This window comes from Schistocerca cancellata, chromosome 3 (assembly GCF_023864275.1).
Source record: "Schistocerca cancellata isolate TAMUIC-IGC-003103 chromosome 3, iqSchCanc2.1, whole genome shotgun sequence".
NCBI classification, from domain to species: Eukaryota; Metazoa; Arthropoda; class Insecta; order Orthoptera; family Acrididae; genus Schistocerca; species Schistocerca cancellata.
The window spans coordinates 170,819,925-170,833,928 of NC_064628.1; the positions used below are offsets into that span (position 1 = coordinate 170,819,925).

Sequence of the window (14,004 nt, forward strand, 5' to 3'; positions counted from 1 at the left end):
GCCTCCGTGCGCACCCAAATCTCTCTAATTTTACATTCGTGATCTCCTCAGGAGGTATATTAGGGGGAAGCAATATATTTGATGCCTCATCCAGAAACGCACCCTCTTGAAATCTGGACAGCGAGCTACACCGCAATGCAGATTGCCTCTCTTGATAAAAAGCAAGACTGGAGTAGGGGTGTCTAATTGAGGAAAATTTACTGAATCATTCAGAAATACCCCAGTGTGGTGCCTTGGGACTTGGAATAACAGCCACTCAGTGACATATGAAGAAGTGTGTGCATCAATCTTTAACTTACCAAAACATCTGTTATTACTAAAGAGTGACAATATTTCATTGAGGTAGTCAACATGAAGTACGGGGTATGGGAGAGAGTAGTTACTGGTGGTAAATTTGAGATGGACTTCAGACATTCAGTTCATGGCGTATTTATTGTTAGTGCCTTTCCATGATTTTGTTTATTTATTTCGAATCCCATAGATCCATATTGTGGTGAAATACAAGGATGTGGAATGAGTCATGTTTACATTATTATTATTATTATTATTATATCAATAAAGTAAACAGTGTACAATAATATAATGTAAGTTACTGAGAATATTTTAAGGCACAAAAAGGAAAGTATATTTATACATTGTAAATTGAAAGTCTCCAAACATAAATACAAATAACAACACTAGTTTACAAAAACAATCACTGGTTAATCCTCACATACTCATCAAAAGTATGAAATGACTTGTCCATAAAATATTTTTTGTAATGTAGCTTTAAATGCTGGTGGGTCATTAATGTGGACTTCAGTATTTGATGAAAGAGAATTGAAAACTTTTGTGTCAGAATAGTGAATACCTTTTTGTAAGCGTGCAAATTTAAATACCTTTATATAAAAATTCTGCTACAGCTTGGTGAGTAGATTTTTTTATCTATCCAGTTACATTATATTTTCAAAACTTATTATTTTTTATTGGTGTACAGCTTCAAATAGTAATTGCTGGTCACAATTAACATCTATTAAAGCTGAAGAGTGACCTTTTATTTTAATATTTGAAACATTACCTGGGAAATGAGCATGATGACTGCATGCCATGGGTAAGGGGCAGCTTGTAAATTTTAACGTCACACCGTATACAGTTTCTTGGCTGTCATACAGGATAATTTGTTGTCAATTTATTATCCCCCCATGAACCATGGACCTTACCGTTGATGGGGAGGCTTGCGAGCCTCAGCGATACAGATAGCCGTACCGTAGGTACAACCACAACGAAGGGGTATATGCTGAGAGGCCAGACAAACGTGTGGTTCCTGAAGAGGGGCAGCAGCCTTTTCAGTAGTTGCAAGGGCAACAGTCTGGATGATTGACTGATCTGGCCTTGTAACAATAACCAAAACGGCCTTGCTGTGCTGGTACTGCGAACGGCTGAAAGCAAGGGGAAACTACGGCCGTAATTTTTCCCGAGGGCATGCAGCTTTACTGTATGATTAAATGATGATGGCGTCCTCTTGGGTAAAATATTCCGGAGGTAAAATAGTCCCCCATTCGGATCTCTGGGCGGGGACTACTCAGGAGGACGTCGTTATTAGAAGAAAGAAAACTGGCGTTCTACGGGTCGGAGCGTGTAATGTCAGATCTCTTAATCCATCAGGTAGGTTAGAAAATTTAAAAAGGGAAATGGATAGGTTAAAGTTAGATATAGTGGGAATTACTGAAGTTCGCTGGCAGGAGCAACAAGATTTTTGGTCAGGTGAATACAGGGTTATAAATACAAAATCAAATAGGGGCAATGCAGGAGTAGGTTTAATAATGAACAGGAAAATAGGAATGCGGGTAAGCTACTACAAACAGCATAGTGAACGCATTATTGTGGCCAAGATAGATACGAAGCCCACACCTACTACAGTGTACAAGTTTATATGCCAACTAGCTCTGCAGATGATGAAGAAATTGAAGAAATGTATGATGAAATAAAAGAAATTATTCAGATAGTGAAGGGAGACGAAAATTTAATAGTCATGGGTGACTGGAATTCGAGTGTAGGAAAAGGGAGAGAAGGAAACGTAGCAGGTGAATATGGATTGGGGCTAAGAAATGAAAGAGGAAGCCGCCTGGTAGAATTTTGCACAGAGCACAACTTAATCATAGCTAACACTTGGTTTAAGGATCATGATAGAAGGTTGTATACATGGAAGAACCCTGGAGATACTAAAAGGTATCAGATAGATTATATAATGGTAAGACAGAGATTTAGGAACCAGGTTTTAAATTGTAAGACATTTCCAGGGGCAGATGTGGACTCTGACCACAATCTATTGGTTATGACCTGTAGATTAAAACTGAAGAAACTGCAAAAAGGTGGGAATTTAAGGAGATGGGACCTGGATAAACTGAAAGAACCAGAGGTTGTACAGAGTTTCAGGGAGAGCATAAGGGAACAATTGACAGGAATGGGAGAAAGAAATACAGTAGAAGAAGAATGGACAGCTTTGAGGGATGAAGTAGTGAAGGCAGCAGAGGATCAAGTAGGTAAAAAGACGAGGGCTAGTAGAAATCCTTGGGTAACAGAAGAAATATTGAATTTAATTGATGAAAGGAGAAAATATAAAAATGCAGTAAATGAAGCAGGCAAAAAGGAATACAAACGTCTCAAAAATGAGATCGACAGGAAGTGCAAAATGGCTAAGCAGGGATGGCTAGAGGACAAATGTAAGGATGTAGAGGCTTATCTCACTAGGGGTAAGATCGATACTGCCTACAGGAAAATTAAAGAGACCTTTGGAGATAAGAGAACCACTTGTATGAACATCAAGAGCTCAGATGGAAACCCAGTTCTAAGCAAAGAAGGGAAAGCAGAAAGGTGGAAGGAGTATATAGAGGCTCTATACAAGGGCGATGTACTTGAGGACAATATTATGGAAGTGAAAGAGGATGTAGATGAAGATGAAATGGGAGATACAATACTGCGTGAAGAGTTTGACAGAGCACTGAAAGACCTGAGTCTAAACAAGGCCTTGGGAGTAGACAACATTCCATTGGAACTACTGACAGCCTTGGGAGAGCCAGTCCTGACAAAACTCTACTGTCTCGTGAGCAAAATGTATGAGACAGGCGAAATACCCTCAGACTTTAAGAAGAGTATAATAATTCCAATCCCAAAGAAAGCAGGTGTTCACAGATGTGAAAATTACCGAACAATCAGTTTAATAAGCCACAGCTGCAAAATACTAACACGAATTCTTTACAGACGAATGGAAAAACTAGTAGAAGCCAACCTCGGGGAAGATCAGTTTGGATTCCGTAGAAATACTGGAACACGTGAGGCAATACTGACCTTACAACTTATCTTAGAAGAAAGATTAAGGAAAGGCAAACGTACATTTCTAGCATTTGTAGACTTAGAGAAAGCTTTTGACAATGTTGACTGGAATACTCTCTTTCATATTCTAAAGGTGGCAGGGCTAAAATACAGGGAGCGAAAGGCTATTTACTGTTTGTACAGAAACCAGATGGCAATTACAAGAGTCGAGGGACATGAAAGGGAAGCAGTGGTTGGGAAGGGAGTGAGACAGGGTTGTAGCCTCTCCCCGATGTTATTCAATCTGTATATTGAGCAAGCAGTAAAGGAAACAAAAGAAAAATTCGGAGTAGGTATTAAAATCCATGGAGAAGAAATAAAAACTTTGAGGTTCGCCGATGACATTGTAATTCTGTTAGAGACAGCAAAGGACTTGGAAGAGCATTTGAATGGAATGGATGGTGTCTTGAAGGGAGGATATAAGATGAACATCAACAAAAGCAAAACGAGGATAATGGAATGTAGTCGAATTAAGTCGGGTGATGTTGAGGGTATTAGATTAGGAAATGAGACACTTAAAGTAGTAAAGGAGTTTTGCTATTTGGGGAGCAAAATAACTGATGATGGTCGAAGTAGAGAGGATATAAAATCTAGACTGGCAATGGCAAGGAAAGCATTTCTGAAGAAGAGAAATTTGTTTACATCGTGTATAGATTTAAGTGTCAGGAAGTCATTTCTGAAAGTATTTGTATGGAATGTAGCCTTGTATGGAAGTGAAACATGGACGGTAAATAGTTTGGACAAGAAGAGAATAGAAGCTTTCGAAATGTGGTGCTACAGGAGAATGCTGAAGATTAAATGGGTAGATCAAATAACTAATGAGGAAGTATTGAATAGGATTGGGGAGAAGAGAAGTTTGTGGCACAACTTGACCAGAAGAAGGGATCGGTTGGTAGGACATGTTCTGAGGCATCAAGGGATCACCAATTTAGTATTGGAGGGCAGCGTGGAGGGTAAAAATCGTAGGGGGAGACCAAGAGATGAATACACTAAGCAGATTCAGAAGGATGTAGGTTGCAGTAGGTACTGGGAGATGAAGAAACTTGCACAGGATAGAGTAGCATGGAGAGCTGCATCAAACCAGTCTCAGGACTGAAGACCACAACAACAACAACAACAACAACAATTTATTACACCGACCCGAAGATGGTACTGTGTGCCAAAATCAGTAGCCATTAGGCAAGAATAAATAAACTGCAACTGTAGACAGAAACATAAAATTTTCCAGTATTGTATTGGTCATTGTTTCACCATCAATATCTTGGAAATATGTATCTGAATGTTACCTAACTAATAGAAAAATAATAATGTTACAAAAATGGTAGACCGCTACTCACCATGTAGAGGAGATTTTGAGTCGCAGACAGGCACAACAAAAACACTGCTATAAATGTGAGCTTTTGGCCAAAAGACCTTCTTTAAATGTAAGAAAGACACATACATCCATCCAAGCATAGCTCACATGCACTTGAGCACCCTTCCTTTTTAGAGTGGAAGGCACATGGACATTTATTATATTGTAACTTATTAATGAACTTCAGTCCTTTGCATCTCATTTTCTTCAGGGACACTCTACCTGAACATTGAACAAGTTCATTCCAGTAGTGGTAATATGGAAGTAAACGAATCCACCTAGTGAAATTATAATTCTAAATATTAAAATTTGATTGTGTAGTCTTGAAAACAGGAGAAGAGATCACACATAGTATTAACAATATGAAACGGGATTGATTGCTACTCACCACATAGAAGGAAGTGTGGAGTGGCAGAAAGGTACAGAAGATGTTATTAGCTACTAGACAGAGCCCTTCTTCAGATATAGAAACACACACATTCATACGTGCACAACTCTCACATACATGGCCTCTGTCATCACCAGGCATTAATGCCCATCTGCACACATAATATGGTTAGCTCCCAATTTTTGAATCATGTAAATTCTGGGCATTAAGCATCACAATGGTAACTACCACCCCCAGAAGCTAATTAACTGAAGTAATATTGAACAGAAAGGATATGAAAATATGAGAAAAATTAGTTATTCTAAAATTTGAGACTCTTAGGTCAGCCAGATAAATGAATACAAGAAATTCGTAGTGAAATGGTTCACTTCACTTTATTTTAGTTGTAACAGAGTCTGCAAGCATCACAAATTCTCTGAATGAAAAAAAATTATGCCATACTCATTGCCACTGGATGGACTAAAATGTCTTTCTGAAATAAGTTTCCTGGTCTGATGTAGGAGTGGGTCTGACATCCCTAATTTGGTCGGGCTAAATAAACAATAAATTAATGAAGGAATATTTTAAGCCTGTCAATGACAGCTATATTTTCAGAATGTTATCACTGTTATTCAACATACTTTTATTTCACATTAATACTATAGTAACTATATTGTGGTACCATGCTTCACTTATAAGAAAAATACAGATTATAACTGTACAAATTTGTTTACTTGATTAATCAGTTATTTTTATCATTGTGTCTTGTATACATAATTGTGCAGAAAATGATAACTCATTAAAATGTTCTTTGATTGGGAAAATTTGACTAGTCTTCCTGTGTTTCTTTGTAAGCATTAGATAATATTTATAGTTTGTATCTTACTTCAGTTAAGAATTGTGTTTCAGGTTGTGAATCAAGTTTTAGATGGGGAAGGTGTTGGATGGTTAAAATTAAATCGCCTGAAAAAGCTTATGGAGGATGAGAGCTACAGAAACTTTGTAGTGAGCAAGTTGAATCGTACTCTGGAGAGAAAAATCAGTCCTGATGATCACATTGATGATGTTGTAAGCATATTTTCACTTCTTACTGTCATAAACAATTACAGTTTTTTTACTAATACAGTGAAACTACGCTGCCTGTGTGCGTGTGTGTTTGATCATGTGTGTGCGTGCGTGCACGCGCATGTGTGTGTGTGTGTGTGTGTGTGTGTGTGTGTGTGTGTGTGAGAGAGAGAGAGAGAGAGAGAGAGAGAGAGAGGGCGTATGTGCACACGCACAATGCATTGGTGAAAGTTGGATCATATAAAAGTTTGGAGAAACAACAGTACATGTTAATTCAATTAAATTTTACTTTCCTGTGAGTGTTTTTATTATGTACAAAATACTGAATAGTTTTTGATGGAATCACAGGTAATATATAGGTTTTTGTTTCACAGTGATCTATCATTTCAACACACTACTTACCTGGAAGTTCCTCTAAGAAACACAGATGACTCCATACATATTTTCATGCTGTTGTTAAATAGTGAATCTTGATTACTGACTCTTTAAAATCCAAGAATTACCAGAAAAATAAAGATACAAATCTTACTAAAATTTCTGAATGAAATATTTTTGCATCAATTTGGTGTAGTTCGTGAAATATCACTACTTACTATCCCACCCATGTCCATCCACATATTCACCATATAGAGGAGGCATTGAGGCACAGGCAGGCATAACAAAAAGTCTGCTATACATATGAGCTTTTGGACAAAAGACCTTCTTCTAAAGTAAGAAACACACACACGTGACCCCTGACACTTGTGAGGCTGGACTGCCTCAGTAGCCAGCATAACTCTCACACACATGACCACTGGCACATGTCCACTCTGTGTTGAATATCACTACTTTCTTCTCAAAATTCATGGTACAGTTTTGGCACATGTTGTCCATATGTAACTTACTTTCCACAGATAGCAAAAATAGGTTCTGAATTTTATGAGCTGTTTCCTGTTTCATGTGCCAAAAATGAATCACAGCATCAACTTTACCCTATGAGATTTGTAATCAGCTCAGTTATTCTGAAATAATTTTTCATGCTTAATGGTGCTTCCATTCAGATTTACTTTGTACTCCAGCAGATGATGGAATAGATTTTGGAAACACTTTTACTTCTTGAAATGTCAGACATCTTGTTCATTCATTCATTGTGGAGGAGAACTTTCAGGGAAGTGGAACAGATGAATGTATAAATTAACAAAGTGAAGCACCTGTTGGGATGTGCATTAGTTAGGAACAATTTAACTGTGTAAATTTAGCAATAAAGTGCTTCATTGATATAAAAATGAAAAACTCACGTAGCTGTCTCAGTTCGTATTAAGAAGCTGCATTGTATCTCCTTCCAGACTAATATGCGCAGGACCACATTGATATTCATTACAGACTGATAGTTACATACATGGCTTAAGAATAAAAGTGTCTTTACAATGAAAACTCATACTCAATATGGAGGTAACAGGAATCTTCAATTGAGATGGATACAGGTGGTGACTGCCACACCAGAAAGCAGAATTTCACTCTGAACCTAGACAAGGAGGCAAAGTCTACATGGAAATTATTTACCTGTCAAGTATTGTGATATAACTGAAAATTATTTTCATTATTAACTTAAAAAACCAATAAAAAGTAAAGGTACTGGGGAATGGCTGTATGAATTCCATCTACAGTATGTGATGTTATTTACTTTATGTTGTATGTATACACTATGGCATATGGCAAAGCAATACAAAAATAAGTTAATTCTATACAGATAGTGATACAGAAGCAAGTACTTTATATGAAATGAAATGATCATTTGATGTTATTGGCCAGGATACCCCATCTGGGGCTGTTCGCCGACATGGTGCAAGTCTTTCTATTTGATGGGGTTTCAGCAACTAGTGCTATAATTACCATTGAAAAATGTAGTACTTGAGCAAGTACTTAAACCAGACTGAACTCATTGCTTAAAAGCCGAAAACCAGTTCATAGCAAATTACAAAATACACACATCAAAAAAAGTTTTGCATCACTTCAGTTCCCAGAACTCCTGAAGATGGATGTTGACTGTAGATATTGTATCACAGACACGGTCCCTTTGACTATTCAAACATGTCACTAAACCCACCCAAAGATGTCAACAACCATGCATGAGCAGTGCCTATTGGACAGAGGGCTTTTGTTGTCTGTAGTTCAACCATGCCTAGATGGTCAATGCCATGGTTTGTTCATGTACGTATTGTTACTTTGTGCCAGGAAGGGCTCTGAACAAGGGAAGTGTCCATGCATCTCAGAGTGAACCGAAGCGACAGTGTTTGGACATGGAGGAGACACAGAGAGACAGGAACTGTCAATGACATGCCGTGCTCAGGCCAACCAAGGGCTACTACTGCAGTGGAGACTGCTACCTATGGATTCTGGCACAGAGGAACTCTGACAGCAGTGCCACCATATTGAATAACACTTTCCGTGCAGCCATGGGACATCGTGCTATAAATCAAATTGTGCACAATAGACTATGAGATGTGCAAGTTCACTCCCGATGTCCATGGCGAGGTCCATTTTTGCAACCATGACACAATGCAGCATGGTACAGATTGGTCCAACAACATGGATTGGCATCACATTCTCTTAACCAATGAGTATCACCTATGCCTTCAACCAGACAATCGTCGGAGACATGTTTGGAGGCAACTTGGCCAGGATGAACACTTTGGACACACTGACCAGTGAGTGCAGCAAGGTGGAGGTTCCCTGATGTTTTGGGATGGCATTAAGTGGGGCTGACGTATGCTGCTGGTGGTCACGGAAGGCATTGTAATGGCTGTACAATACATGAATGCCATCCTCTGACCAGTAGTGCAACCATATCAGCAGCAGATTGCCGAGACATTCATCTTCATGGATGACAATTCATGCCCCCATCATGCACATCTTGTGAATGACTTCCTTCAGGATAATGACATCGCTCAACTAGAATGACCAGCATGTTCTCCAGACATGAACACTATTCAACATGCCTGGGATAGATTGAAAAGGCCTGTTTATGGACAACGTGACACACCAACTATTCTGAGGGATCTACGCTGAATTGCTGTTGAGGAGTGGGACAATCTGGACGAACAGTGCCTTGGTGAACTCATGGCTAGTATGCCACGACAAATACAGGCATGCATCAATGCGAGAGGGCATGCTACTGGGTATTAGAGGTACCAGTGTGTACAGCAATCTGGACCACCACCTCTGAAGGTCTCACTCTGTGGGAGTACAACATGCAATGTGTGGTTTTCATGAGCAATAAAAGGGACAGAAATGATGTTTATGTTGATCTCTATTCCAGTTTTCTGTACAGGTTCCGGAACTCTTGGAACCGAGGTGATGAAAAACGTTTTTTGATGTGTGTATGTTGTGGAACGTCAGTACTGTGCAATTTCAGTTTTTAATATGCCTTTATATGTCCAAGTACTGATGGAATATTCTGTAAATTCATATGTGGCAACAAACAAAAACCAACAAACACACCTAAACATGCACAGATGCATTATCACAGTGCTGCAGTTCTACTAAGGTAAGGTGTTCTGTTGCATGGAGTAGGTTAGAATCTCAAGTGGGAGTGGACAGGCAAGGCCACAGAATGCCACAGAAAAACTACCTTATTTCAGCTATGACCAAATAACAAATAACAAATAGTTCATAGCTTGATAAATATCCAACTGTACACTCAATATTTATAGCACCCATATTGATAGTAAACAGCATGTAACTTAGTATGAAGAAAGCAGTGCAACTGGGATGGAAATGGAGAGACAGCCATATCAAAGTGCCACTTAGAAAGTGGTCTATAAGATGACATTGCTTTTCAGAGCTGTAACATAACAGTGAAATCAACAGCCCTCCATTATGATTTTTAGAATGATTTTTGGTCAGGGAATTAGAGTATTTAGTATTCTGTATAACGTCTAACATTTTAGTGTTAAATGTTATAGAAATTATTATGTTTTTAGTGGTAAAAGGAAAATCTTAGACCAATTGCTTTTGTATGTAACTCTCGTACAGTGTGTCAGTCGAGCTGTCTGGAAAGGCATGTTGAAAACACTACAAGCTGTGATATACGGCTTGGAGCAAACATATTCAAACTATGGTTTGGGTGGCATGGCTTCAGCATTTCAAGTGCTGGAGATTGCACATACACACTACTGGACAAAAGATTTATCGGAAGCTCCAGGCATGGATCTTGCTGCTAGCAGTACTGCTGCGATGTCACAGGCAAGTGGAATTTTCCATTCTTTAAATAAATATTTTAAATTGTACATTATGGTGAGTTGTGGAGAGAGAGTTGCAGAGAGAGAATAACGTCCTTGCAACAACTAAATTACTGATCTCTTTGGCTGAAGTAGCATCCTTAACAATGACTGACTTAAGACTAAGAACACATATAATGAACAAAGTAAATGAGTGTATATCCCTGAAAACTCTATGCTCCCACTGTTTTATTGATTTTGTTAATCTGTTTACAAGTTTTACATGCAGATAAATAAATCTCTCTTTGGTTAATGCTTTGGCAAACATATCAGTGAATTATTCTTTGGTAAGTACCTATTCTGCTTTTATCTCTTTATTTCAAACTTCTTGTGCAGAAAATCATACTGAACATCAATATGTTTGGTGCACTTTTGATATTCAGAATTTCTTGATAGTCAAGTTGTGCTCTGGCTGTCAACTTTTAATGTTTTTCAAACTCGATCCCTAGACCATTGGGTAATTTTCTCAGCCAGATTTCTTGTTTTGCAGTAATAGCAGTGGCTGAGCATTCAGATTTGGTTCTACACAAAGCAACAATTTTTTGCCACTGGGCAACTGAGCTTACTAGTTTGCCTGCCAAAAGAAATACAAATCTTGTTGCTGATTTTTGTAAAATAAGACCATTTACATAAACATCACCAGAACAACCTGCTAATTGTACTTCACTACTGCTGCTGATGACTCTGTCCCATAATCTTCTGTTTCGATCAAATACCAGGAAATCTTCTTTACTGCTTGCCAGCTTGCATTGTTATGTTTGCTCAAAAACCTGCTTACACTGTTCACTGCAAACAAAATATCTAGTCATGAGATAACAGACAGAAACATAAGGTAAGGTATATTCTCAATCTTAGGTTGTTTTTCAGCAGGTAATAAATCCATTCCAAAATTTTCAATTCTTCATCTCATGTATGTGTGTTAATGTGTCAACATTTTCTGTACTGCATAATCCCACTTGGTTTCCTCTCCCACAAAATAATGAAAATCTCTGATTGTAATACAAAGAAGTTTCTTCTAGGGATGTGACAACTTCATGAATCAATTTGCTTGGTTTTGATATGATAAACTCATCATCTACAAATCATGCTAACATTTTAACTGCAAACAAAGTAAACACAAGGAGCTGCAGATCCAAATGACGAATGCTAACATATCAGCTTCACCACTGATTGTTCGATGTGCTAAACATGGGTCAGCATTACAGGGTGTTTCAAAAAGTACTTTACAATTTTCAAAATTCATATAAATTAATTCACAGTACCTACAGAGGTGAGTATGTTGTGTCAATTTGTATGGAAATACATCAAGTTTTGTCTCGCATAGTTTGCTAGTGCCAAATTGGACCATAATGAATACTAGCGGCAGTTGCATTAAAGATGGCTACCTTCACTGGACCTGAGTATGCTAGCTGTGGTTTTGGTTTGAAGAATCAAAGTCGGTGACAACAGTTCAGCATTATTTCCATACCAACTATGCTAAAGTTCCTCCTAGTAGGCCTACAACTAATGAGTGTCACATATATTTTGTAAAAAGAGGGTGCTCCGAAAGACGTGGGAAATGCATATCTGATGATGTTGTTGAGCAAGTGAGACAACATTTTGTCTACAGCCCTACGAAATCAAGCCGGCGTTAATCTCGCAAACTTGATGTCGTACAAACAATAAAAGACACTGATAAAATTGCTCACATGAACTTCTGTGTGGATATGTTAAATCGATACATGAGGATGAATACTTCTTGGAAAAAAATCATCTTTTCTGAGGAGTTGACTTCTCACTTAAGTGGCAACGTTAACACACGGAACTGTAGGATTTTGAGCAGAGAAAATCCACATCAAACAATGCAACATGTTCATGATAGCCCTAAAATGAACGTTTTTTGTACATTGAGCAAGAACAAAATGTATAGCCCCTTGTTTTTCCATGAGAGAACCATCAATGGGATAGTGTACCTGGATATGTCACAACAATTTTTGATACCCCAGATTGATGAGGATGACCAAGAATGAAATGTTTACTTCGTGCAAGATGGTGCACCACCCCACTACCTGGCTGATGACTGGGATTTTCTCAGTGATCGCTTTCCAGGTCAACGGATTGGCCATGATTTGCCAATTGGATGTTGTGTTTGTACCTCCTGTGTCGGCTTCTCTACCTCAACTTGGAGCAAGAATTTGTGCCACCACTGCCACTGACCAAGCTACACCTGCAGTGTTATAGCAAGTTTGGGAAGAGATTGCCTTCTGATGGGATGTGAGCAGAATAACCAATGGAAACCACATACAATGTCTTTAGTTTAAGGTAAAAAATACTTGGATGTGTTTCCCTACAAAATAACACTAAATCCAGCTCTATATCTTCTTTCAATAAATTTATAAGAATTTTTAAAGTTGTAAAGTCCTTTTTGAAACATCCTGTATTTGCTTGAAAATTAAACTGCAGAAGAATGTTTAGGAACTTTGTTTCAGCCTGCTTGAGCCCATCTGGTGATTTCTCAATCTTACAGACTGCAGGATTGTTTGTGTCAATACCAGCCACATGAGTATTCAATATTTCTTTCTTCTTCAAGGCTGTATATAGAAATAAAGTGAGTATATCGAACTGTTTGATTTCTAAATCTTTGTATGTGACAGTTGCCAGGAAAACTCCATACATGTCATACACTATAACTGTTGAGGTCTCATCCTGTTTGAAGCCGTGCCACAAAGCCTTGTTTTCTACCAAGTAATCTTGCTATTTGTATCAAGCACACACTTTGAGTCAATAAGTTGCTGACTGCTGGTTTTTGTAATGATCTTCCTAGTTTTGTTCTCCTTGTAAACTTTCAGTTTCTCAGCAATAACCTTTGCTCAGTGTTTCAAGTCAGTTCTAGAAACTGCTTCCTTGAAACTATTAGGAGCATAATGTTGGATGAAATCAGATTCATGTCTTGCTGACTTGTGGCTTGTAGTTATGTCAACCAGACTTGACTAGATGACTCTTCCATTAGCTGTTGTGTTACTGTTACATAGTTTTGAGGAGGCTCTTTCTTTTTGCTTACTTGTAATGAGCTTACTTGCCATGAGCATTAATTCTTTTTCTTCAGCACCCATGATCATCTATGATCTTTATCTTCTTGAGTTTCCGGTGTTGTGCTGCTGCTCACCCCATTGAATGTGACATCTGAGGATGCTAAAGCTTTCAGCATTGTTGGTCAAAAAATTGATAGTTTGTCAGCTCTCCTTGGTACCCAAAAGCTTAACTTTTTGGGCTTTGGCATTGAACTTTCTTCAAAATAATTTTGGCTCTTGAGCAAAAGTATCTTCAAAATAATTTTGGCTCTTGAGCAAAAGTATCAGGTCGAAAGATGCCAAAATGTTCAACATAGGGTTTTTGTCTCTTCTACAGTTTAAGTAAAGTTTGCTACAAATTGTGTTTTCTTGGAATCCTGTTAAGTATGTGGACAGTAGTGTTAACTGCTTCTGCTCATAGAAATGTTAGAAGAGTTTTGGCTTTCAACGTCTTGCACTTGCTTTCAGCAGTTATTCAGTTGTCTCTCTCAGATTTGGCATTCTGGTCTACTGTGTATGGAGCACTCACTTCCAGCTAGATTCCAAAGTTTCTGAGAA

The 14,004-nt window shown here is 38.2% G+C and overlaps 1 protein-coding gene across 1 annotated transcript in view; it reads left to right on the forward strand.

The window, feature by feature from the left end:
* The window catches only part of LOC126176184 (MAP kinase-activating death domain protein), a 545,775-nt gene that overhangs the window by 278,741 nt on the left and 253,030 nt on the right, over window positions 1-14,004 (forward strand). The window contains exons 25-26 of the mRNA XM_049923326.1: window positions 5,982-6,140; window positions 10,152-10,361. Of these exons, the coding sequence (XP_049779283.1) occupies window positions 5,982-6,140; window positions 10,152-10,361 (369 nt within the window). The remainder of the gene's footprint in view (window positions 1-5,981; window positions 6,141-10,151; window positions 10,362-14,004) is intronic.